The sequence below is a fragment of the Thamnophis sirtalis genome, unplaced genomic scaffold (assembly GCF_051295495.1).
Source record: "Thamnophis sirtalis isolate CommonGarterSnake01/CBP01778 unplaced genomic scaffold, rThaSir2_p1.2 scaffold_1, whole genome shotgun sequence".
Classification (NCBI taxonomy): domain Eukaryota; kingdom Metazoa; phylum Chordata; class Lepidosauria; order Squamata; family Natricidae; genus Thamnophis; species Thamnophis sirtalis.
The window spans coordinates 162,482,322-162,508,515 of record NW_028261381.1 but is presented as its reverse complement, the minus strand read 5'-3'; the positions used below and the strand labels follow the sequence as shown (position 1 = coordinate 162,508,515).

Below are 26,194 nucleotides of genomic sequence, written 5' to 3'. Positions count from 1 at the left end.
GCCTCTAGCAATTTCAACCAAACTTAGTATACAGATGACTTACTCTCTGGAAGCAAATACTGTGGGGGTAAGACACCCCTAACCCCCCACAGGGTGTGTATTCTGTTAAGGTACAGCCTGTTGCATCTTAAAATGGCTTCTACTGTACTGCCATAAAATGGCTTCTACTGTACAGTGCAGTGGAGCTGTCATGGTAACGGCTTCACAGTACTCCACAAGGGGGCTCCATCTGGTAAGGGGGGAAATCCAACATTAGAAATTACATTTGGTCCAGAAATTTTCCCTCTATAAATAAAAAACCTTGGCAACTCCGGGTTATCAGCTAGTAGAACATAAACAACTCAAATAACCTATGCTGTCCCAGACTTGGGAAAGATTTATTCAAGAACATGTAAGTCATCTTCCTCAAGAGAAAGTCCCCTCCGAGACCACAACTCGCAGATTCCTCAGCTATGACAGGTTGGAGAACATGGATGTCTTTCCTACATGATGTCTCTCCCACTGGCCTTCTACTTCTCACTTCCCCAGTGTCTTGGATTCTGTATGCACACAACTTTTTCAGATCCAGCACCTGTTTGTTGCATCTGGTATTTCCAATTTTCCAGAAATGGATAATAGAGAAGGAAGGTGGAAGAACAGCCAAAGTAAGACTCATTAACATCTTCGCAGATGGCCGATTCCTGACAAAGCCTCAACTTTCTTTTTTCTGGCAGCCGGAAGTATCCAGGATAACTCGTATGGCTGCATCATGAGCAGCCTAGCAGTATCTAATGCAAAACACTTGTCTAGCCAGCTCAATGGGAAGCAGCCTACAGCCAATTTTTTCCTGTCTCCAGCCTGCCAAAGCCATACTCTGCCTGAACTTTCGACAAGATTTAAAATGCTTCATGAAAGACTCTGCAGGCAGGGCAGGAAGCAGAGAAATTCCAAAACATTTTGACATTTTTTGGAGTATAAGACGCACCGGAGTATAAGACACACCAAGATTTTGATGAGGCAAATTTTTTTAAAAAGTCTTTGCACTCTGCACACCTCCTCAAAATGGGCCATTTTTCGTGAAAATTGGCCCATTTTTTGTCAAAAAAGGGCACACATAGCTTTTAGGGGGCTTATAGAGTGCTCCTGGGGGCGGGCAAAATTGAGCACAAAATGGCTCGTTTTTCACTCATTTCTGCCCTTCCCAGCCCCCAGGAGCACTCTGGAAGCCTCCTAAAGGCTATGCACAGCCATTTTGGTGAAAGGGGCGGGGTTTTGAGAGGCCAAAAATGCTGTATTCAGTGTATAAGACGTACCCTGATTTTCACCCCTCTTTTTTTTTGAGGGAAAAAGGTGTGTCTTATACTCGGACAAATACGGTAAATATACCACACATGATTCACTTATATTTTTAATAAGGGCATCAAATTCAAAGCAGAAACCATTTCAAGCAAGGGAAACAACATGTGAATATAAAAATGGAGCGATTGAGAATGAGAGAGAAACTATCGACCCAGAATTGCCAGTCCTGATGAATTAAGGATTTTTTTTTTTTAAAACCCCAACCCATTCTGCAATATCTGGTCAATGATTCAAGGCAGCCTTCCTCTCACGCCTCTGGCAATCTGGAGTTGCTTGGACTACAACTCCCAGAACTCTGTTTTTTTATCTTTCTTCCAAAGCAAGGGAAAGCAATGATGGCCCCTTCACAACCTGTAGGCTTCAACTCCCACAATTCCTGAAACAGGATGTTTCTGCTACTGGCTCAGGAATTCTTGAAGTCCAAGGTCGAAAAGGGGTCATAGTTGCCCACTTCTGTTGCAGAGTCTCAGACTTGCAGTCTCCAAAGGACACATGTGGATGGAAGATGATGAGAAACATCAGTGCTGAAATCCGCGCTGAAGGCTAGATTGGGAAATTGAAAAATATTATGAATTCCAGCATGACGATGGCAAACCATTTCTGGACTGCTGCCAGATGGGCATAAGGACAAAATTGTTCAGACTTCAAATTCAACACAGCTGAGCTCTTAAAACCGAAACAGATCTGGAAGGCACAGGTAGAGAAAGGCTGATTGAAGGGAGAAATGGTTAGGAACCTCAAGGTCGAGCAAGGCACAACGATTCTCAGAGAGAGTGCTAACGACCAGATAACTGCAAAGATGACCACTCGTCACCCACTGGGGGCTGCAGGCGTAAATGGGCTGCCCAGACAAGGCTCAGGCCCCTAGTCCCTTCCTTATGAAAGCCAAACCAATTTAATTCAAAGGCTGTCACTTATCTCAAATACAGTAATAAATTCGCTGTGGAGCAGACAGGTAACACATCCGTCCTCACTGAGGGACTGAGTTGAAAGCTGGGTCTGCCTAGCGACAGGGGCGTGGCTTAACAGCTTCATCAGACTCAGTCCTATCAATGAGCGGATAATGTCAACCCAGTCTGGATGCTACCTCCACCACTATGGAGAACCTGCCATTCTCCACCTTTCAGTCAGAACTGAAGAAGCTTCTTGGATGACAAGTGAAACTTCTTCATGGAAAAACAAGAATGTCCAGTTGCCTTTTGAAAAAGCACCTTTGGCACCATCATGACCTGGAAGACCGAGAATCTCCATGCGGGGGTGCTCTCTGAGCTTGCTTGTTTTCTTGCAGATATTCCATTATCCAAACTAGGTAACATCTTCAGTGCTGATAAGGAGAGCAGTTTGTTGTCAAGTTTCTGTTCAGGTGGCTTGCCTATCAGTATTGGTGGGGGTGGTGGTTCTCAGGGATTCTTTGGTTGGGCTGTTTACTATTGACTTCTTTGGCAATTTCTTGATTGGAGCATTGTTTACTTGATTGTTGGTGTGAGGTTAACCTTGGAGTTAATCCATGCTGATCTGGGTGCTGATTGATGGTGGAGAGATGGCTTGGGTATTTTTGTTTCATTTTGGGCTGGGATAGATGATAATATCTATGTGTCTATTGAAAGCTGATATGTCAGAGTGTCACTGCTTCTAGAACAGGGATGTCAAATTCAATTTCATTGAGGGCCGCATCAGGGTTGTGCTTGACCTGATGGGGGGCAGGGGGTGTGGCCAATATGGGCATGGCTGGGGTAGGTGTGGCCAGGATGGGCATGGCCAACTCTCATTCATCAAGGCTCATTTTCGGCCATGACGGCTCCCTGGGCTCCATTTTCTCTGGCAGAGGGCTGCAGGAGGCCGTCGTGGCTAAAGCGGAGCCTCGATGGGTGACATCAAGCTCCATTTTCTCTGGTAGAGGCACTGCAGCATGGCCCTTCGCTGTTTCCAGGATGGCCCCGTGGGCCAGGTCTAAGCACCCCATGGGCTGGATCCGGCCCGTGGGCCTTGAATTTGACATCCCTGTTCTAGAAATTCCCTAGCATTTTTGGACTCGGCTTGGTCTAGGATGGCCACATTTTCCCAATTGAAACTGTGGTTAAATCTGTCTATATGAGAATCTCCACAGACTTTCAATTAAGGAGATACATTTGTACTATCTAGCATGTTGGTTAAATTCACAAAGCAGTTTTAAATATTTCTCTTTTAAAGTATTTAAATTTTTTTTCCAGATAAAAGTCGGCTTACACAAAAGAAACATCATCTTTATTCGAAGTTTTGGGAGGGAAGTTTTTCTCCCTGTGAATCATGGTTACATTGTTAAAAATAAAAACGCCTTCGTTTTCTCCACCCAGAATTGTTAATATGGCCCAAATGAGAGACAGGTGCGAAATGCTAAGAATGTTCATTTTTGCCATCTATGATGTCAGGAAAAAAAAATTGAAAACAGAAAAGCAAAAACAAATAAATTATTAAAGAGCTTTATTCTCATTAGTGCACTATTAAGAACTAGCAATGTTATAGTACCTGGATACCAAGTTAACATTTAACACTGCAAACATTAAACTGCATTATTCTCGGATGGGACCGTGTTTTATGTAAAATACATTTTCTGCTTTTCAGTTGTCTTCCAACGTTTTTCACTGGAAAAGCTAAGCAAGTTCCCAGGAAGAAAAAACAAAATTCTTCACTTTCCTAATTTGAGACTTCCTCTGTCCTAAAGGGATTCTTATGCAAACCCAGGGATTATATGCTTGGGTGACAGTGGATGACAGCTGGGATTCATGCATGAAGCAGTAAGTTGGGGAGAAACTACAAATAAAACAAAACAAAAACTGCCTTTCTAAAAATCAGACCATTTGAGGATTTAATCCAACACTGCTTACTTTGATTATCCAAAGGAGATAATTCTTCTGTACTTCCTGCTACCCCAAACCTTCTCAATTGCAGGCTTAATGGCAGGTTGCTGGAACTAAAATCAGTATTTTCTGTATACCAACTATTCTTTTTTTAGGCTTTACAACTTATTTATTTATTTATTTATTGGTACGATTTATAGGCCGCCCAATCCTGGAGGACTCCGGACGGCTTACAACGAAGGAAGAAGGAAAATAATAAAAAATGAAAATAAAAAATAAAAAACAGGTTAAAATCAACACACATACATTCGTTATGATTGGGGCTGGACCTCAACAATGAGGTCAACAGACCCAGGCCTGCCGGAATAGCCAGGTTTTAACAGCTTTTCTGAAGGCCATGAGAGTGGGTAAGGTCTGGATTTCTGGGGGTAGCTCATTCCAAAGGGTCGGAGCAGCCACAGAGAAGGCCCTCCTCCGGGGAGCCACCAGCCGGCATTGTCTGGCTGACGGCATTTGAAGGAGGCCCACCCAGAAGATTGAACTCTTTAAATCTTCCCTAATGATCTTCCCTGAATTGTCAAACCCCATCTTTGGTGCATCTTTTCAGAGTCCAAAGATCATGCTTGACCATCCTATCTCAAGTTGGGTGGTCAAAATAAAGTAGCTCAGGACTGAAATGAGGGCCCTTGGTGCTGAGTTTGGTTGTTTTTTTTTGCAGACGTCTCATTACCGAAGTAGATAATATTATCAGCGCATTACCTAGGGTTGGGTAATGAAACATCTACAAGGAAACAAGCAGGCTCAGAGGACCAAGGACACTTCACGTTTGGTCACCACGATGAAAAAAAGGTGTTGAGACTCTAAAAAGAGTTCCAGAGAAGAGCAGCAAAAATGATTAGGGGACTGGAGGCTAAAACATATGAAGAACGGTTGCAGGAACTGGGTATGTCTAGTTTAATGAAAAGAAGTACTAGGGGTGACATGATAGCCGTGTTCCAATATCTCAGGGGTTGCCCCAAAGAAGAGGGAGTCAAGCAAAACACCTGAAGGTAGAACAAGAAGCAATGGGTGGAAACCAGGGGTGGGTTCTGGTTACTGCTACTGCCGGTTTTCTAAAGAAAGCAAAAAACAAGATGGCGGCACCTGTGGCATCGTGGAGAGAACAGGTTTGGGGGTATGGCAGGCCGAGTTACTACCTATTCGGCCGAACCCGACCAAACCAATAGGAACCCACCTCTAGTGGAAACTAATCAAGGAGAGAAGCAACTTAGAACTAAGGAGAAATTTCCTGACAGTTAGAACAATGAATCAGTGGAACAACTTGCCTCCAGAAGTTGTGAATGCTCCAACACTGGAAGTTTTTAAGAAGAGATTGGATAACTCTTTGTCTGAAGTGGTCTAGGGTTTCCTGCCTAAGGAGGGGGTTGGACTAGAAGTCCTCCAAGGTTCCTTCCAGCTCTGTTATTCTGTTAATTTGGATGGTTGTCCTTTGAAAGGTAAGCAGGACTGCACCTATTTTTGTTTTAATATGGGACTTAAATTAAATTAGATACATCTATACACAAGCAGAACTGTTCTCCATATAATTAAACAATGTTTCTCGGCTTAAATAGCTGTTTTCGGATGCAGTTCAGGACATTTAAGGGCAGAAGACTCTAGGACTGGAAATTCAGTACTCTATCTTAAACCTTAAGTATAAAAGAGCAAATCGGATATGTAGAATACAAAGAAGCAGAGCATGAAATGCACAATGCAACATATTTGTGGTGGAGGACAAGCTCAGTGCACTGTTCAAACAAGAGAAATTGAACAATTCAGGGCTTTGAAGCTCCTTCTGGACATGAGAAGTGGACTAGATGACCCTCTTTCATCTGACACAGCTGGGTTACTTTTAAGTTAGGTAACAATAAAGGTTCTCCTCGCACATATGTGCTAGTCGTTCCCCACTCTAGGGGGCGGTGCTCATCTCCATTTCAAAGCCGAAGAGCCAGCACCGTCTGAAGACATCTCCGTGGTCATGTGTCCGGCATGACTAAACGTCGAAGGCGCACGGAAGACTGTTTACTCTCCCACCAAAAGTGGTTCCTATTTTTCTACTTGCATTTTTTTTTAACGTGCTTTCGAACTGCTAAGTTGGCAGAAGCTGGGACAAGTAACAGGAGCTCACTCCGTTACGCAGCACTAGGGATTCGAACCACTGAACTGCCGACCTTTCTGATCGACAGTGTCTTAGCCATCTTTTAAGTTACCACTGTCTTAATTCTTTCTTTTCTTTTCACTCTAGTCCTTATAATTTCTACTGTTCTCTTTTTTTCTTTTGACTGAAGAACACAATAGGTCTGGAAGGGAAGCTGGGATTTGTACAAAAGGGGTTTTAAATTGATGAATGCATTCATATATATATGTGTGTGTGTGTGTGTGTGTGTGTGTGTGTGTGTGTGTGTGTGTGTGTCTGTGTCTGTGTGTGTGTCTGTGTGTGTGTCTGTGTGTCTGTGTGTTTTCTGAGGTTTTCGCGGGTGTTAGTATGTAGGTCTTTGGTTATTCGGGTTTTCTCCCGCGTAAAATTGGAAGTGTCTTCAGCACCAAGCCGAGCAAACAAGCCTGAAGATGACGAATGAGACTTCGTCGAAACGTTGCCAAGACACTTCCAATTTTACGCGGGAGAAAACCTGAATAACCAAAGACATATATACATATACATATACATATACATATATATATGTATATATATATATATGAACATTTGATGTCTTTTTTTTTTATAAGTAGAGACCCCTTAAAAAAATAATAAAAGCAGGGTTACCGGCTACTGGAGAGAGGAGAGGCAGGGGCTGTCTCAGGCAAGCAAGTTCCAGAAGCAACAATAATAAATCACATGGCTGGGCCAATGCTCCAAAGGCAATTCTGGGTCTTAACAGTGCATCATTATTGATCCGCGTCTGAAATGCTTGGGATTCATTAGCAAAGGCAGGGGCTGGAAGGCAACGTTCAAACACACCGGGATAGAAACAGGAGAGATGAAGGAGGAAAATGATCCTGGTGAAGCACCAGGCCGAGCGGCTCCTTTTAAAGGAAATGTTCCAAGATTTCGATTCTTGAGGTCTCAAATTGCAGCACAGACATTTCATCTGAAAGCAGAAAGCACTAGACATAACATACTAGCAATCTGTATACAAGGGAAGTGAGGTGGGGGGGGGGGAGAAGCCCTCCAGGCAGTCCTCACTTCTGATTTCCCTTTGAAGTTCATAGGGAGGGAGAGGGGGGAAGAGAAACCCAACCTAACCGAACTGTTTTCACCAGCTTCAAAATATTTGCGTGCAAGTTATCTTCATTTCTTACAAAACTGGAACTGAATGCATCACCCTTAGTTCCACTCACTGGGCATTCTCACAAGTCCAGGTTGATTCCCAGACTGAACAGAGGGGATTATGGCTATATTTTCCACCCTGGAAAGCTCACCTATTGCAAAAGACAGATGTGAAATGCACTCAGAGAGTCGAAGATCAGATACACCCGCAGAGAATGTTGACAGGTAGTATTGTAGGAAGTTAACACCCACCCCTCTCCTAGGAAAATGAGATATTTCAGGAAATATTAAAAGGGCAGAATATTTTCCCCTAAAAGGGAGGCAGAAGCTCCTTCCACCTTTGTCAATGGGCCATTGAGGGCTTGGGTCAGTCTATTCTACATAACAAAGATCTACCTCCTTCAGGCAGAGCCATAGGAGGAACTGCCCAAAGCCCCTTCATTACATCATCACCCAGCAAGGCTCAACTGAGCCTGGGACACAGACAAGCTACAAAGGTACCCTTGCATGGCCCCATGGGAGTCTGACAACCAATCAGAACACAAGCTCAAATTCAAAAGCCCAGAGAGGGCATAAAACCCAGGCACTTTCAGCATCTCTTCGCATTTTTGCCCAGGAACAAGAAACCCATGTACACCATTAAACCCTCTTTCCAAACAGTCTCCATGTTTCCAGTGTCTTTTCCCCCACTTGGAACTGAACCCAGATGGACATCTCTTTCAATAGAATAAACTAAAGTTAATGTAAATTCCCATGCACAGGTTCCTACTGCTATTTTCCAAACCATGCTAAGTCTGCCTATGATTTATATATAAATAATCCATACCGGCTGCACCGTGTTATAGCCGGTAATTCTATTTTTTGCTAATTACATACCATGTTGTCATAAAGTAAATAGACACCTACAGGTTGTCTCTGACAGTTGGAAGTCAAGCTCTGACATTTTTCTGCTTTCTCTAACTCTACCAAGCTTCACTTATGTGTGTGTTCAGTCTCATTTCTCAGCCACAAGGATTGGAGTCTTCCCTTCCTTGTTAAATATGACAGGTAAAGGTAAAGGTTCCCCTCGCACATATGTGCTAGTCGTTCTCCACTCTAGGGGGTGGTGTCCATCTCCGTTTCAAAGCCAAAGAGCCAGCGCTGTCCGAAGATGTCTCCGTGGTCATGTGGCCGGCAAGACTAAACACCAAAAGCGCACGGGACGCTGTTATCTTCCCACCAAAGGTGGTTCTATTTTTCTACTTGCATTTTTTTTTTACGTGCTTTCGAACTGCTAGGTTGGCAGAAGCTGGGACAAGTAACAGGAGCTCACTTCCTTACGCAGCACTAGAGATTCAAACCACTGAACTGCCAACCTTTCTAATCGACAAGCTCAGCATCTTAACCACTGAGCCACTATGTCCCTGTTATGACATGATAAAATATCCTATGATGTGATATTTGATATCATACCAACATATGATAACTGAGGTCTAAAGAAATATTGAAAAATCACTTATTTTTTTCCTCTATGCCTCAGTGAAGCCACACTTGTAACTGGTAGAGAGGAAAAGTGCTAAAAACACAATTGACCCACAATAGCAAAACAAAAACAAAACAAAAAATTGGTGGAATAGCTTTTCAGAAAGATGAACGGTTCAGCCTAGATCAAGCACAAGGGACAAATGCAACTTCTTGCAAAAATACATTCCTGGAGTACTTATAAGTTAATTATCAAGAGTGTGATGCTTTGGAGACAAAATAGTTGACACAGGTAATTGAGCACATAGCAAATGAGTGACAGACAGAGTGGGGTAATATTTACAAGATATATTTTTGTCTGATTCCACGCAGCCAGTGCCACCACTCAACTGCAAATCAGGATAATGGATTAGCTCAACAATTATTTTACTTCAGATGTCACTTTCTTACATTTCAAAACATTTATTGTGGTATGACAATGAAGCACAGCCGGAATAAGGAGCAGCTAATCTTGCTCCTCTGAAATTATCTCCCCAGTTTCAGGGGTGGGGGTGGGGGGGAGGTCTAAGAAGTCTGAAAGTGTATTTTTTAAATTAAACACATTCCTTTGAAGCCGCTATACTTCTACCATCAAAGCTTCACAACTTTTTTTTTTTTTAAATTCTGATTTGAGAAAGCAGCTATACATTAAATATCAGCACACCAAAAAGTCTGAAGGCGTTTTTTTTTTGGGGGGGGGGGGGGGACGCAATAGATGTGCAACTATATACATACTATACATTCCCCCTCCCCCATCTCTCTCAGTATAGGAATTATACTCAGTTATAAAGGGGAGGGGGGAACAAATCCCTCCTCCAGTCAGACAAACTTATTATCTGCTGCCTTGTGTACCTGACAAACAGTAAAACTGAATGTGTGTGTGAGACCGATTCCCTGGCCCTCCACAATGGGCTGCTTTGTGAGTTTCTAATATCCTTATCTGGACTGTCTAGACACTCTGACAGCAATTGTCCGTGCGGATGTCGGGACGCGCGCTGACCTCACTCCTCGCCGGCCTGTGGGGGGGGGGGTGGAGGCGAATAAAAGGCGACAGGAGCCAATTAACTTCACAGTCTAGAGGGCACACCTGGGCCCCTAAGCAACCTGCTGGAGGTAGGCAGGAAATCAAAGTTACCACCACCACCCCTTTAAAAAAAACAAAACAAAAAAAGCAACTTGGAAAGCGAGTTCTCCAAAAACAGCAAATAGCACGTTTTAAAACTCCGGAGCCCCCAGAGGAGTGGGAATACAAGCATTTCAAGTTCGGGGGGAAATTGTCCCTTGTGGACGTCGGTATTTCATTCAGCCTCTGTGCGTGTCTGTGCAAACGTGCGCAGAGGCGCACAAATGTTTTTTTTGTTTCCAGCAGGAGAGACGGCCTTCGACTCAAACCTCTATATTTAAGCCACATGAAAATTACTTTGCTTAATATTTGTAGACAACCCGACAGCAGGTTCAGGAGACTTTTCCAAGCCGTTCCTCTTGGGCTTTGTTGAAGATTAAGCCATGGTTTTTCCACCCCCACCCACCTCCCCATCCTCCATGTCCCCTTGAGCATTTCCAAGTCGGACAGTCCGGGACAAGTATTCAACGCCAAAGAAATCCTTCAACAAGAGAAAGGAATTGGGGAAAGGGGTTTTTCTTTCTCTCTCTCTTTCTTTCTTTCTTTCTTTCCCCCTTCTTCCTTTAAAGCTTTAGGATGCAGGATAATGCCCAAGACGCAATAAACCAAGAGTCCGCTTAGCCTCCCTCAAACCGGGGAGGATTTACAAAGATTGTTTAATTGATTTTTTTGTCTATTAAAATGCAGATCACACTGTCTGGGACTCAGAAACTCAGACACAGGTCTTTGTGTCCACTCAGCTCCATGAAGTCTTGTCTGCCACAGGCACAATGCTTCAGTTGCATGCGCTCAAAGGAAGGCTGTTCCCTTTCTTTTGTCTGGGCCTCTTCAGGCTGGGGACAGAATTGTGTGCAGTTTGTTGCACACAAACATGCTCAGGGGAAACTGCAGGACGGGAAGAGAGAAAGGGTTTTTTTTTTTTAAAAAAAAAAGAACGAACGAATGAACGAGCCGAAGTTTCTCTTTTAAACTGAGCAGGAAACTCAAGGAAACCCAACAGCCCCTTCACAAGTTTCCTCAATAGGTAGCTTTGACTTCCAGGAAAATGCGCACTGAACTGCAGCCGCAAATCAGATAAGGGAGGGGGAAGAAAATGGAAGAATTAAGGAAATGATCTCAATTAATTAGACAGTCATTTTAAAATATAAAGTCTTCCCAAATCATTGAAGAAATACAGTCAGGAATGAGGAAGACAGAGTGGAGGCCCGGCCAGCAATAGCAACAACACGATCCACACACTGCGTTCCACAATTCTCGACAAAAACATAGAGAGTTCTCACCCAGAAGTAGGGAGATGCCTAATCCAGTGTACTATTTCTCACCGTGGTCAGCAAGATGCTTCTGGAAGGACCATGATTAATTAAATACTCAATTAACTTTGCAATGTTGCCTACTCTTTGTACAACACACTTATCCACATCAGAACCTCAGCTGTCACTTTAAAAAGGAAGCTAAAAGATCCTGGCATCCAAGTTCCAAGCCCTTAGGGATGATCTGAAATGTGGAAAAATGCGGCACTGTGCCCAGAATTTTGGCTCATGCCTTAAAAACAGGAAGCCCATATCTGAGGTATACTTCTTTAAATATGGAGGCTCTACATCAGGGGTGTCCAAACTTGGGAACTTTAAGACTTGTGGACTTCAACTCCCAGAATTCCCAAGTTTGGACACCCCTGCTCTACAGCTATACTTTTCATAGCTGATAGCTACTGAAAGGAATTAAAGGTTAAGATTCCCCACGCACATACGTGCTAGTTGTCCCCAACTCTAGGGGGCGGTACTCATCTCCATTTCAAAGCCGAAGAGCTAGCCAAAGACGTCTCCGTGGTCATGTGGCCGGCATGACTAAATGCCGAAGGCGCACGGAACACTGTCACCTTCCTACCAAAGGTGGTTCCTATTTGCATTTTTTAGTTGCATTTTTTACATGCTTCTGAACTGCTAGGTTGGCAGAAACTGGGACAAGTAACGGGAGCTCACTCCGTTATGCGGCACTAGGGATTCGAACCACCGAACTGCCAACCTTTCTGATTGAAAAGCTCAGCGCCTTAGCCACTGAGCCACTGCATCCTTTGGTGTCAGGAATTACAGTATTCTAAATCCTACCTCCCACCAATCTCTTTATACCAATCATGGCTTTACTGCCCCTATTTTCATTTTTTTTTTACACTGAAAAGTTTCACACACACTAGCGTGTCCTTCAACACATCAACTGCCTGGTTTAATTGTTCATTTTCTGCACCTTCCCTATCTTTACTATTGTGTGTCCTTCAAAATGCAGCAATCAAGAATTGTGTGACCTTCCGTTCATACAAAGGCTTAAGAGACAGTTAGATCTGGGATTCCTCTGGAAGCCTCTGAAACCAGGAAGAATCCTCCAAACTCCAAGATTTTTTTTTACGCTGTACTGTATAAACGAAACCTTCAGAATGATGCACAATTACAATAAAAATCATTTTAAAAGGAAGCATTTAATCATAACATCCCACATTAGTCAACAGCCGAAGAAAAATCACCGAACTCTTCAACAAAAAATGCCTGCCGGGGTAAAAATGTCATCTTAAGTAATTAAGTAAGAGCTCCAAAGAATAACATCTATATTACCAGCACACTTATGCAAGTTTGGGCAAATTTTAAACCTATTCAAAATCACTTTAAAAATCCCCTACAATTAACCAAGGCAAACAATCTTTCATATACCTCCCTAGAGAGAGAGAGAGAGAGCAAAACTGAATCCTGAAAAATTACTTTCCAAGGAAATATATGTAAGAACAGGACTGTGTGACCACACACACACACACACACACACACATATACAGGGGGATATGAAAAATAAAGATTGTCTTAATGTACAAAATTAAAATCAACTCAGTATAGTAATAGAAAAGACATCTAATTTTAGCTCCAAAGTTGTGGGTTCAATGCCAGTTCACAAAGTAACAGAATGCAATGCAATGCAATGCAATGCAATGCAATGCAATGCAATAGAATAGAATGGAATGGAATTCTTTATTGGCCAAGTGTAATTGGATACACAAGGAATTTGTCTTTGGTGCATATGCTCTTAGTGTATATAAAGAAAAATAAAATGGAATACATTTATCAAGAATCATAAGATACAACAGTTAGTGATAGTCATAGGTTACTAATAAGCAATCAAATTATACTAGGAAACAAATAAAACAATATAAATTGTAAAGATACAAGCAACATGGTTATAGCTGTAAGTGGGAAGAGATAGGTACCAGGAAAGAGATAGGCACTAGGAAGGAAGAGAAGAAGAATAGTAATACAGTCTTAGTAGATAATTTGACAGTGTTGTGGGGATTAGTTGTTTAGCAGAGTGATGGCATTCGGGGGGAAAACTGTCCTTGTGTCTTGTTGTTCTGGTGTGCAGGGCCCTACAAATGGACACTCTTCTCTTTCACAATGCATGCTGGTAGCCAGGATTATCTTAACTGAGGCTCACCTCCACCCTGGAGACAGTGCGGGCCCCTATCAAACACAACTAGTTGCTTTAAAAAAAAACACCAAGGAGGAGACACAAACATAGACAGCTGCAAACCAGACATCTGGCTTGCCATTAGTTGGCAGCAATTGATTAGAGTTGGGGGGGGGGGGTTAATTTAAAAGCATTTGAAGGAGCGTATTCCCAGAGCTCCAAACTCAGAAGGGGAGGGAACTGGCAACCAGACAGGCTTAAGAAGGAGAAGAGATACTTCTTAGGTCACTGGATGAGCTGGATTGAAATGTTCCTTTCAGGGAGGATCACATTTATCTCCACACTTGCACAATCTAACATACCATATCAAGCTAAAAAAGAAAGGGAAAAAGCTCACCCTACACAAATTCCTAATTCTCATGGACAGCACTGTGTGCGGAACGCTAACCTTGGGAGATCTCCTCTGCATATAAAGCTCTACTTTTACGGCTCTATTTGCAAAGGAAAAAAAACAACACACTGGATTGAATGATTTAATGCCTCCTGAGAATTTCAGAAGGATAGGTTTGGTGTCCATCTTCTGGTTGAGGGACAAACACACAAGCCCACATTTTTAACAGCAGGCTCGTGGGAATTGGAGGGATTATTATAATCATGTTATATTGGCATAGGATTTCAGGAGGAAATGCATGGCACAAAAGCCTCTCCTGCTTCCTCTCTTGAACACCAAGTCTGGGAAAGAAGAGGATTTACACCCAGGACAGAAAAGAAAAAGTAAAGCAAGATGACAATTTGGAGGCGGGGGGGGGGGGGGAGGGTGTTCAGGAAAAATAGCTTAAACTTTAAACAGAGCTTGGAATGGAGGCGACTTGTGTAGTTGTAAATTTGAAAGACGCTCAGAATTTACCAAGAAATGTGTATTGGGAGAGAAGGACGATTGAGGACATTTCCAAGAAAAGAACTACGGAAAATTAATAATAACAGAACAACAGAGTTGGAAGGGACCTTGGAGGTCTTCTAATCTAACCTCCTGCTTGGGCAGGAAACCCTATACCCGTGATGGCAAACCTATGGCATGCGTGCCACAGGTGGCATGCAGAGCCATTTGTTAGGGCACATGAGTGTTGCCCTGTCAGCTCCAGTGCACATGTGCACGCTGGCCAGCTAACTTTGGCCTTCTTTTCAGGCCATTTTTTGCCCTCCGGAGGCTTCAAGAAAGCCTCTGGAGTGCTTAAAAATGGCCCTACGGGCAAACCGGAAGTTTGGGAATGGAATTCCGGTTTGCTCATAGGGCCATTTTTTTGCCCTCCGGAGCCTTCAGGAGGCTTCCCTGAGGCTCCGGAGGGCAAAAACCAGCCCTACAAGCAAACCGGAAATCACCGTTCCCAAACTTCCGGGTTGCCCGGAGGGCCGTTTTTCGCCCTCTGGAGGTTTCAAGGAAGTTCCTGAAGCCTCCGGCGGGCTTTGAGGAAGGGCTGTTTTCACCCTCCCCAGGCTCCTTGAAAGCCTCTGGAGCCTGGGGAGGGCGAAAAAAGGGACCAAAAGGGGGGAGCACTGGTCGCATGTGCATTAGTGGGGGGGGGGAGGAGTTCTCACGCACATGCATGCTGGGGTCTCGTGCATAGCATTATAGGTGTGGGCACGCTCGTGCACAACCCTCCTGTGCTCCCCCCCACTTTTTGCACGCAATCCAAAAAAGGTTAGCCATCACTGCCCTATACCATTTCAGACAAGTGGTTGTCCAATCTCTTCTTAAAACTCCCCAGTGTTGGAAGGCCAACACTGCACGTCAAATCTAGTAATGGGATCCTAGCTAGAATGGCAGCATTGAGAGTCCATGTTATAAAGCAGTGTTTTTCAACCTTTTTTGTGCAAAGGCACACTTTTTTCATGAAAAAAATCACGAGGCACACCACCATTAGAAAATGTTAAAAATTTTTAACTCTGTGCCTATATTGACTATATATAAAGTAATTTTCCCACGGCACACCTTACACTATGTCACGGCACACTAGTGTGCCGTGGCACAGTGGTTGAAAAACACTGTTATAAAGGATACCTTCTACATTATATAGGAATTTCCAGGAAGTTCAATGCCAAGTCAATTAAGAGAGCACATATCTATGGTACTTTCAAGGTACAGGTAGTCCTCGACTTACAACAGTTCATTTACTAACTATTAGAAATGACAACAGCACTGAAAAAAAGTGAATGATGACCATGTTTTACATTTACGACCGTTGCATCCCCATGGTCACATGATTTACATTCGGATACTTGACAACTGACTCACATTTATGACAAATTGCAGTGTCCCGGAGACACGTGATCCCCTTTTGCGACCTTCTAACCGGCAAAGTCAGTGGGGGGAGGATGGGGGGGGGGGACGAAACCAGATTCACTTAACAGCCATGTTACAAATTTAATAACTGCAGTGATTCACTTATCAAACGAGGCGAGAAAAGTCATAAAATGGGACAAAACTCACTTAACAAATCTCCCACTTAAACAAGATACATTTTGAGCTCAATTGTGTTCATAAGTTGAGGGCTACCTGTAATTCACAATTCCGATATTAGCTTTCTAATTAATGTTTACTAGGCTGTTCTTTAATTGACAGGCATGGATGTGGTCACTTGAGCTCAGGCAGAATCTGCTATGTCAGATCATGGCAAAACTATGTTCCTCCACCCGCCCCAAATTTTTAAATTGCTGTTCAATCAAAGTCACGCTCCTGTACCCAGTCTTCCTGCAGAGCAACCCCCGGGGAAACTGCTTTCTTAATAGATCCTTGTAACCCTGACAAAACAACATCATTTGGTTTTACATCAATGGCCCCCTTCAACCTTGCAGGAAAGTTCTTAACCAACTGTTAACAGCTGGCTGCGCCAGATGTTCAAATGTGGCCGGTTGAGTAGTCAAGTGTCCCCAAAGAAGAACTTGGAGGCTTACCACCTCCGCTCCCCCACGACACGCACATACAATCAGGAGCACAAATCATCTTCACTACAACCAACAGGTGTCTGGCAGAGGTGGATGTTACACCGTTGTGTAACAAAGAAAACCACATATTCATGCATGGAGTTGGTCGGTTTTTATCCACATTGATCTGTAAGAACATTCATCCATGCCCAGGCCTATGCCTTAGCCTCTGCAAACATCCCACCATTATTTTTTCCAAGCAAAAACTAAGGGAGGGGGAAACATCACAAAAACTGCTTTAATGATGACAGCATGCTAAGGGAAGGGTTTACAAGAGGTTACACCTATCCTCCGCGAGCTGCACTGGTTACCGATCAGTCTCCGGATACGCTTCAAGGTGCTAGTCGTAACTTATAAAGCCCTTCATGGTATTGGATCTGGGTACTTGAGAGACCGCCTGCTGCCAATTACCTCCCACAGACCCATTAGATCTCACAGGGTTGGCCTCCTCCGGGTGCCATCTACCAGCCAATGCCACCTGGCTATTACCCGGGGGGAGGGCCTTCTCTGTGGCAGCTCCGGCCCTCTGGAATGAACTCCCCGCAGGGATTCGGACCCTCACCTCTCTCCAGGCCTTCCGAAAAGCCGTCAAAACCTGGCTTTGCCGGCAAGCCTGGGGGTGATGAGTTCCCTCCCCTCTCGACATGTATGGTTGTGCGACTGTTGTCTACTTTTATTATTTGTATTTGTCTTTTATGTTCCCCCTTTTTTCCCCCTTGAATTGTTCGCCGCCCTGAGTCCTCCCAGAGAAGGGCGGCATACAAATAATAAAATACAAATACAATACAATACAAGATGAACGGGTAAACAACAGGTATTTTTTAAAAACGGCAGATGCCTCTTGGAAGCCCAAAAGCAGGGAATGAAGACCACAGTTCTTCCTTGCAATGGCTCCCAAAGCAGATGGAGATTCTCAGTCTTCCAGTTCGTAGTTGTCTCAAAAGTGCTTTTTTAAAAGGCAACTGGACCGGACTTTGTTTTTTTTTTCTTGAAGATGTTTCACTTCTCATCCAAGAAGCTTCTTCAGCTCAGAGCTGAGGAAGCTTCTTGGATGAGAAGTGAAACATCTTCAAGGAAGAAACAAAAGTCCAGCTGCCTTTTGAAAAAACCACTTTTGGATCCCCCAAAGCAGATTATCTGCCCTGAATCTACCAGTACCTGGATTCCTCAGGAACCTGAAACAAAAACATACAGAAATCCAATACATTTGCTATCAGTCCAGAGTGCAGGAGTGCAGGACCTAGAATTTAAGACACAGGGAGGCTAATTCCATTTGAATGTTAGTTTAAAAAAAAATCCCTACAGTACAGGCAATCTGATAATTAAATCAATTACCCAGAGATCTAATACATATACTCTTCACTGATATATTCAAGCAGAAGTAGAAGAGTCATTTATTTGGAAGGCTTCCATATGGGTCCTTCCAATCAATTGTTTCTATGGAAGTTCCATTACGTTTAGACCAAGGGTATCAAACTCAAGGCCCAGGGGCCAGATCCTGCCTATGGAGTGCTTAGATCTGGCCGTGGGGCCACCCTGGAAACAGCAAAGGACTGGCCCACGGTGCCTCTGCCAGAGAAAACGGAGCTCGCAAGCTCCATTTTCACTGGCAGAGGGTTGCAGGAGGTCGTCACAGCCAAAAACAGAGCTCGGAAGCCCTTTTTCACTGGCAGAGGACCAGGGCCACAGGCACCCCCGACATGATGTCAAGCTGGCCATGCCCACTCCAGCCACACCCTTCCCCGGCCCCTCCGAGGTGAAACAAAACACTAATGCAGCCCTCAATGAAATCGCGTTTGACACCCCTGGTTTAGACCAAGCTAAGTTTACTTTCCAGAGATTTAGATATTGTCTTTTACACATTGCACAGAAAAAAAAAATAGATGGAACTTCAATTGCACCACTGTGGTTGCTATCTTGATTTATTTTTGACCACATCAGGTGGACACCCCTGAATCAAGGATGGGCATTCCTGTAGTGAACAGGATTAAAGTGTTAAGTCTTCCTGCACTGGTGGGTATTAGGTCAGTGGTCTGATCCTGTACCATTGAGTCTTAAGTTTCCTCTGTGAAAAACATGGGAGGGAGAAAGCCAAAGACACTCTTGATCGGGATGTCAAACTGGCGGCCCTCATGCGTCATGTGCAGGCCACGCCCACCCCGGCTCCGCAAATGGGAAAATCATCGTGAAACGTCACCTGACGGCAGCCGTGCTCTTGATCACTCACCTTGGTTGTCCTACAACTCTCACAGTTGACAGCAGCTGTCTGCTGGTAGTTTTAATGCTTTGCTTACTTTGAAAATGATTTGGAAAGATTATTTTGGAACTTACTGAAAGGGTGGATCTCTTGCTGTTCTTTAATACAGCCACACTTTTTTTCATGCTCACATGGGAAACCTGAAAAAAGTTGGGCTGCTTTCACAAACAGCCAAAAAACGATGCGCTCTTGCAAGGGCCGGAATACTTCCAAATAATTTTGCAAAAAGTGCACAATACAAGTAATTATTTTCATCTTAGACTTTATTCCCGCTCATCTCACAAGGCAAAGCCATTCCCATTTTCCTAGACCTTCTCAAATAGGAATAGAATTTGCAAGGAAAATGTACACAAATTGGATATAAAACATTTCCCAGCTGAATGGATGTCTATGATTTTTTTTTGCCCTTTGTAATGATTTCAGGAGTTTTAAATAACAAAGGACTAACACCAACACTAGCAGAGACACTTGTCTCAAAATGCTATCAGCAAATATGATCTAAACAGGAAATGCTGATTTATCCCTTTGGAATCACTGGCTCATTAAAGTGTTTTAGCTGACAAGTGTTAGTTAATAATTTGGTTGGGGTTATTTTAAGTAACTGAAAGAATCTTAACTTCTGTTAAGAATCTTCATCTATGCAGATAATCATTACACAGAACAGAAAACATTTGGCTTTTGCCTAGAAATCATTACAGTATTACTCTCCAGAGAGTCAGCAAGTTACTGAAAAACTCCAAACTATGAAGTCAAGAAGACAGGACAGAAGGAGTCAAGGACAAAGCACTACCATAACACTATCATGAAAACGGAATGGATGCAGTCACCACTAATCAAATTCAACTTTAAGGCTGGCTTTATGTTTAAAAACAAAAGTCAGGAAGGATCACTTCTCGGAATCCGGCTTAAATAGTTATTGGACTATTGTTGGAAAAATGAGTGATTAAAAAGTAATGCTATTATAACTGAAGCATTTGAAAATATGTCTTTTACCTGAACTGCGATCCAGCTGGCATTGACAGAATACTCCCCAAATGGACCGAACCCTGAAATCATAGAAAAAGATTTCTTTTTTACCATGATGGCATTCTGTTTCTAGGCACTAACGAGCAGTCTTAATTGGCCATTTTATAGATCACGTACATCAAAAAACAGCATGTAATTATCGTTGGTCATTGTACATTCTTTCTCCCACCAGGACTGTTTTTCTCGTCCTACTTCTAAACTACACTTTATAGGAGGTGAAAAAGAAAAGGCACCTAATGAATTTTCTGTAAGAGTTTGAAGAAGAGTTTCCTGCATCTTTGTCACCACCATGAAATTCTCGCTGAGTTCCCGTACTGGACTAGTGCAAGGGATTGTTAATTTGCTTTTGGCTTGTGCTGTATGAACTTGGTCACTAAATTCGTGCACACAATTGGATTTTATTATAATCAAGCAATCACAGCTTACTATGACAGGCGAGCTAGGTGGGACATGCACAGGGTTCCTTGACCCATGAGTTTCTCTAAAGACTCCCATCTTTTCTCCATTACTCTGTTTGAAATGTGAATGATAGCAACTTAGTTAGAATCAGCTACAGAGATTTGCCAAGAACGTGATGGAATTCAGTTTATACAGGTGTACATGCACAGAGGTTTATTTATTAGCCAAATTAATATCACAGGCAGATGTCTTTTCCTGGTTTATCAATTTAGTCAGAAGACCAAACTTACATGATCTGTGCTGTCCTTAAACCTACTTACCCATACCCAACCCTGGGCAAGTGGGCATACTTGCAGTACTTATGGTATGGTATGGTATGGTATGGTATGGTATGGTATGGTATGGTATGGTATGGTATGGTATGGTATGGAATGGAATGGAATAGAATAGAATAGCAGACTTGGAAGGGACCTATCCTTTATACTAGAATATAAATAAAATCAGGTCAAACACACTCCCAGCCCAAGAGAGTGGCAGCATTTACAAGAGGTCAGTCTATTTCCATTTCAAAGTTTTTCAAACTATGTAAAACTGAGGTATAGAGTGACAAAGTTTCCGTTGCACTAAGCCATAATTCAGTTTGTCATCATAGTTTATAAGACAGGGCATATGTTTCAGTTAATTCAGCAAACAATGGTTAGCAAACACCGCATATAAACCAGTTTATGTCTCTAGGGTGGCCATCTGTATTAACTATTTCTAACTTTCCAGAGAATTTGTTGCTCAGCAGTTTATTAAAGAAAGCAAAAATGTTCCTTAAATCTATTTGGTGTGAAGTCTTCCATATCGGGTTTTACACACTAAGCACTTTCTCGGGGGACAAGCAGATTCCCAAAAGAATATATACAGTATCTGAAACTCAAAGCAAGAATGGCATGCTTTGGCTTTTTAATAAATAACTTTGTTAACTGGCAAGCCGTAACTGGAATTTGTAGATGTTCTACCTCGAGTAAAGGTAAACATGTTCGAGACATGTGAGATGTCACTTTTTTTCAACGAGGCGGTCCTCGTCTTACAACCAATCATTTGGTCACTGTTCGAACTCGTGGCACGACAAAACCGCGGTCCACTAAAGCGCACCCGATTAAAGCGCGTCACTGACGTCATCAGCAGCGCGACAACAGCGACCGCGGAGAAAAAAGGGCACTTTAAAAAGCACTTTGAAAGCAAGCCGATTCAAGTTAAGGTAAGGGTTAGGTTTAGGGTTAGGGTTAGGTTAAGGGTTAGGGTTAGGTTTAGGGTTAGGTTAAGGGTTAGGGTTAGGGTTAGGTTAAGGGTTAGGATTAGGTTTAGCGTTAGGTTAAGGGTTAGGTTTAGGGTTAGGTTTAGGGTTAGGTTTAGGGTTAGGTTTAGGGTTAGGTTTAGGGTTAGGTTTAGGGGGGTTAGGTTTAGGTTTAGGGGTTAATTTTAGTTTTAGCGCTCACAGCGTGCTTTTTTCATCGCGCTGTGATGACGTCAGGTACGCGGTTTCGTCGAGCGTGCTTTAGTCGAACGCGGTTTTGTGGTGGAACCGTTCGAACTAGCAACATCACTGAAAAAAATTGACTTTAGGACCAGTTTTCAAACTTATAACTGCTGCAGCATCCCTGTGGTCATGTGATCAAAATTCTGGCGCTTGGCAACTGGCACGTATTTAGTTGCACTGACCCAAGGTCATGTGATCACCATTTGTCATCTTCCCAGACAGCTTCTGACAAGCAGAGTCAATGGGGGGGGGAGCCAGATTTAGTTAACAACTGCAGCGATTCACTGATCAACTGTGGCAAAACTGTTGTAAAATGGGACACAACTCACTGAACAACTGCCTTGCTTAGCAATAGAAATTTTCATAGCAATTGAATGGGTTATAAGTTAAGGACTACATTATTATGCTTGAATGGCTGCCCCATTGCTCCTAGAGCACCAGAGGGAAGAATCAAGGGAAAAAAATAATGCACAGGCATTCAAAATGCCTAAATGTTTTTTTAAAAAAACTTTTCCTAACTTTACCACACAAGACTCTTGATTGCCTACAGCAGCATATTTTTATCCATTACAGCTGAGCAGGGTTTCTAAGTCTGGTATGTGTATTCAAGTAAGACAAAAACCTTATTTCCAAATAGTTGTTTGTATCACTACAAACGATTACACATAAACACCCCCAAAATTAGTAAGTTCTTCATGTCTCAATGATATATGGAAACTAGAATGTATATAATTCCAGAAGCAATTGACCTGGATTGTATCCATTTTAGAGCGAAGAGATACCGAATGATTAAAAACAAGATTTTCATCAATAGATTTCAAGGCAAAAAAGCAAGACATATTGAGAGAAAAGGGGTTGCACGTACTATATTACAATGTGGTTTGAATCATTTTGCTGCCGTTGTGTGAACTCAGCCACTGCGTTTTTTGTAAAGCCCTATTTTACGGCTCGACATGTGGTGTAAATTAAACCTATTGTGGTTCATTGATTATACCATGGTTAAACTAATTCCATTTAGTGCAACATGTGAACTCAGTCAGACTTATCATTTGACCCAGTCACGTCCGTCAATATATGCCAATCCCTCAAAGACATTCTCCAAAAGGCAGTATTTTGCCAGCATGCCACTATAATATGTGTGTGTGTGTGTGTGTGTATTCTTTTTTGTCAGGAAGAAGAAAAAAAGGGGTTTTCACCAAGGTTTCTGTGCCTGATTGTACTCACCGGAGAAAACCAATTAAGGACAAACTAGGTACATCTGTTCTGATGCCAACGTTTTTAATTCTCTAAAAAGGTTATGTTCCCAGAATCTTCCCTCTTTTTGAAAATATAAAGTTGTAAAGGCTATCTGTAATTCCAGGGAACTGGACATTCTACAGGTGCCGGATACATAGCCAAGGCACCAAGAAATGAAGAGAACACCCCCCCCTTCTTGCTCCCCTCACCCCCAGGCAGAAGGCTCCTTTGTGCTCCCTTCTTTCCTGCTTAACCAAATGCTGTTGCTATCAGATAAGAATTCAATAGAGTATTTTGGAATCCCTTTGGGCACCCTCTCACTGGAAGCCGCCAAGGCCAATTAGCAGGAAACCAGCTGCTCCCAGCTGCCAGATTTTTATGGGATTAACTTGATCCTGAAAAGAGCTACACGGACACGCACATGTTATTCAGGGCACTTGGCATGAGCTGGTGCATCAGAGCATGCCAACGATATAGGTACCAGTCAGACTATTTGAAGATTTTATCCTGACAAGGACGCAAACGGTCTGGAAAAAAACTGCTTTGTATTCTATATTCCACAGGTGTGTGGCTACTTCATGCCACGGAGCCTGAACCGCGGCTTACCAGAAAGCTCCCATTTCAGCCTCTGCAAGGGGACATCATCGCCTGGCACCCCTGCCAAGAGTTCACTGGGTTCTTCAGTAAATCCCAAGGGCGCCTCCCTATTGCCACAACTCCAGCCACTGATGGGGCAGGGCAGGTGGAGCGGCGTCCGTCAGTCCCCCCCCAGTCAAAAGACTGTTCTTATGTCAGCCTCACCACTAACAGCAACCCCCTTTTGTGCCCCGCAAGCCTTTCAGAGATGGGCCTCTCCTTCCCGCAACTTCATGTCGCCCCTCCTCTCCAGCCCAACTTGCTGTTTCAAATAACCACTGCAGGGCTCTGAGCGAGCTTCAAGCAGTTACTCTTCCTTTGAAAGCAATCCTACTGTTACTAGGGTGCGGTTTGGGGGCGACACTGATTTAGGAGCTCAGGACCCCGGAGGGAATCACACGGGGGCGGAGGTGGGGGGGGGGGAATGTGACTTCAAAACCTCTTGAATGACTTCAGATTTACCAGCTGCCATCAGACTTGTCTTTTGGGAACAGAAGGAAGGTATCCAACAGCAGAGAGGGGGAAGAAGGGGTGGGGGGAAGCTGTCACACAAAACCAATACACAGATCTCACAGACAAATGTCCACACAGAGAGAAGCATACTTCACATTTCATGGGATTTTTCATGAGAACAATCAGATATTTCCCCCTTTAAAAAAAAGGGGGGGGGAACAATATCTGCAGTATTACCAACAAGTAGCACCACCTTGAAATGGTGGCAACAACATACTTTCTATATCAGAATGACCCCTAGCCTTCTTCTAAAACAAGTCACACCCAAGGTTGTGCAATGAGAACTAGAGCACCAAAAGACACATTTTATGTGCATCTTACACAGAGAGGGATCCCTTCTCTTCCTCCTCCTCTCCTCTCCCTTCACCAACCACTGCTAAGGAGCCTCCTTGCTCATCCGCCCCCAAACATTCATTTCCAATAAACTCAAGGGTGTTTTTTTTTTTTTGTAGAAAACAGATGAAGAATTATGAATAAGAAAAAGTATATAAACAAACACGACAAAAAGCTTCCCACTAGTTGGCAACAGCCTCTGGGGGGCATTATTACAAGAGGCGAGTTAGCAGCAAGGCTAAAGGAAAATTAAAAAGAGAATAAAAGAGACAGGCACTGGAAGAGGAACACGGGGAGCAAATCATGGGTTGGATACACTCGGAGATAAATCAAACAGGACCGTTTTTAAGGAGGATGGCATTACTCGATCCAGTTAATCCGGAATATCAATACTCCGGAGAACGCAACATTCAGGAGGGGAAAGGGGGAAAAGACACACTTCAAGTGGAAAACCACAGACTCAAGAGTTTAAAATAAAATAATTAAAAAAGGACGACCCACTCTGTTATATGCTTAAAAGAGAAAGTTTATTCAGGAATAATAAAGGAGGAACAAATGACTCGATGGGGTCTATTTTTACATTATACATCTCCCCTAACCAGCAAAAGGAATGTCAAGGTTTTAATGTTCATGCTGGGACCAAAAGAAAAGGGGAACTATTTTGGGGGGTTACTTAATGCGGGGGGAAGACGAAGCTCAACCCTCACTTCCCTCCCCCTTTGGAATGGTCCCACTTCTCACAGCCCCCCCCCCCTTCCTGTTATCTCCCACCCCACCCCACGCCCTTACCAGTCACCACTACGGGCCGCCGGGTCTTCTCCATGGCTTTGCTTCCTTCGCTCTCTTCTGCCCGACCAACTTGAGGCGACTGACTGAAGGAGTGAGCAGCAAACCCGCCCCACTCGGGGCCTAGACCCCGCCCATTGGAGGAGATCGCGTGACCACACCCAGGCCCCACCCACTCGCGGCAGAAAGAGGCGGAGGCACAGCGCAGGGAAGGAAAAAACCATAGACGAAGAACGTTTGCAAGGCTAGAGCGGCACAGCGGACTTACACCCTTGCTTTTTAACAGTGCAGTCACAAAGCCCGTTCTTTCCCAATCTCCTTCAGTACAGAAGGACAGAAGAGGTTCTGTTCCATCAGCAACATCGTCCATGCTAAAGTCCACTGATTAATGGCCATGACTTCCATACCAAAGTCCCTTGGGAGTTGTAGTTCTCTCCCATTAATCCTATTAACCTTTGGTCTAAGACCATTTTTATTTCTATAATGGTATTGTTGCTGCTTTATTATATGCTGCATACAAAGAAATACATACAAAATAATTGTATGGGAATGCCTTACCCAGGGACTATCATATCTAGGCTTCAAAAATCCAGATGAATAGCATATTGTTCTTGGTTGTCTTTTTACAGCCTAGATCTATTAGGCTGTGTGTGTGTGTGTATCTGTCTGTCTGTCTGTCTATCATCTATATCTATCTATCTATCTATCTATCTATCTATCTATCTATCTATCTATCTATCTATCTATCTATCTATCTATTCTTACCAAGTTAGAATATCAATACAATTATTCATTATTAGAGAGTGGCAAAACCTCTCTAAAACTTTGGATAAATATTGTCTAAGCCACATCAAGCTTTATAACGTAGACCTTTTGCACATAAAGTACGTGCTGCATTGCTCAGCCAACCTAGAAGAAATCAAACTTGTCACAGTTGTCTGTACTTTATCTTAGT

The 26,194-nt window shown here is 43.2% G+C and overlaps 1 protein-coding gene across 1 annotated transcript in view; it reads right to left on the bottom strand.

The window, feature by feature from the left end:
• Positions 1–25,332, bottom strand: part of PGPEP1 (pyroglutamyl-peptidase I) — a 40,445-nt gene extending 15,113 nt beyond the window's left edge. The window contains exons 1-2 of the mRNA XM_087702198.1: positions 25,243–25,332; positions 19,779–19,831 (exon numbers count right to left, since the gene is read on the bottom strand). Of these exons, the coding sequence (XP_087558324.1) occupies positions 19,779–19,831; positions 25,243–25,276 (87 nt within the window). The 5' untranslated portion in view covers positions 25,277–25,332. The remainder of the gene's footprint in view (positions 1–19,778; positions 19,832–25,242) is intronic.
• Between the last annotated feature and the right edge of the window lie 862 nt (positions 25,333–26,194).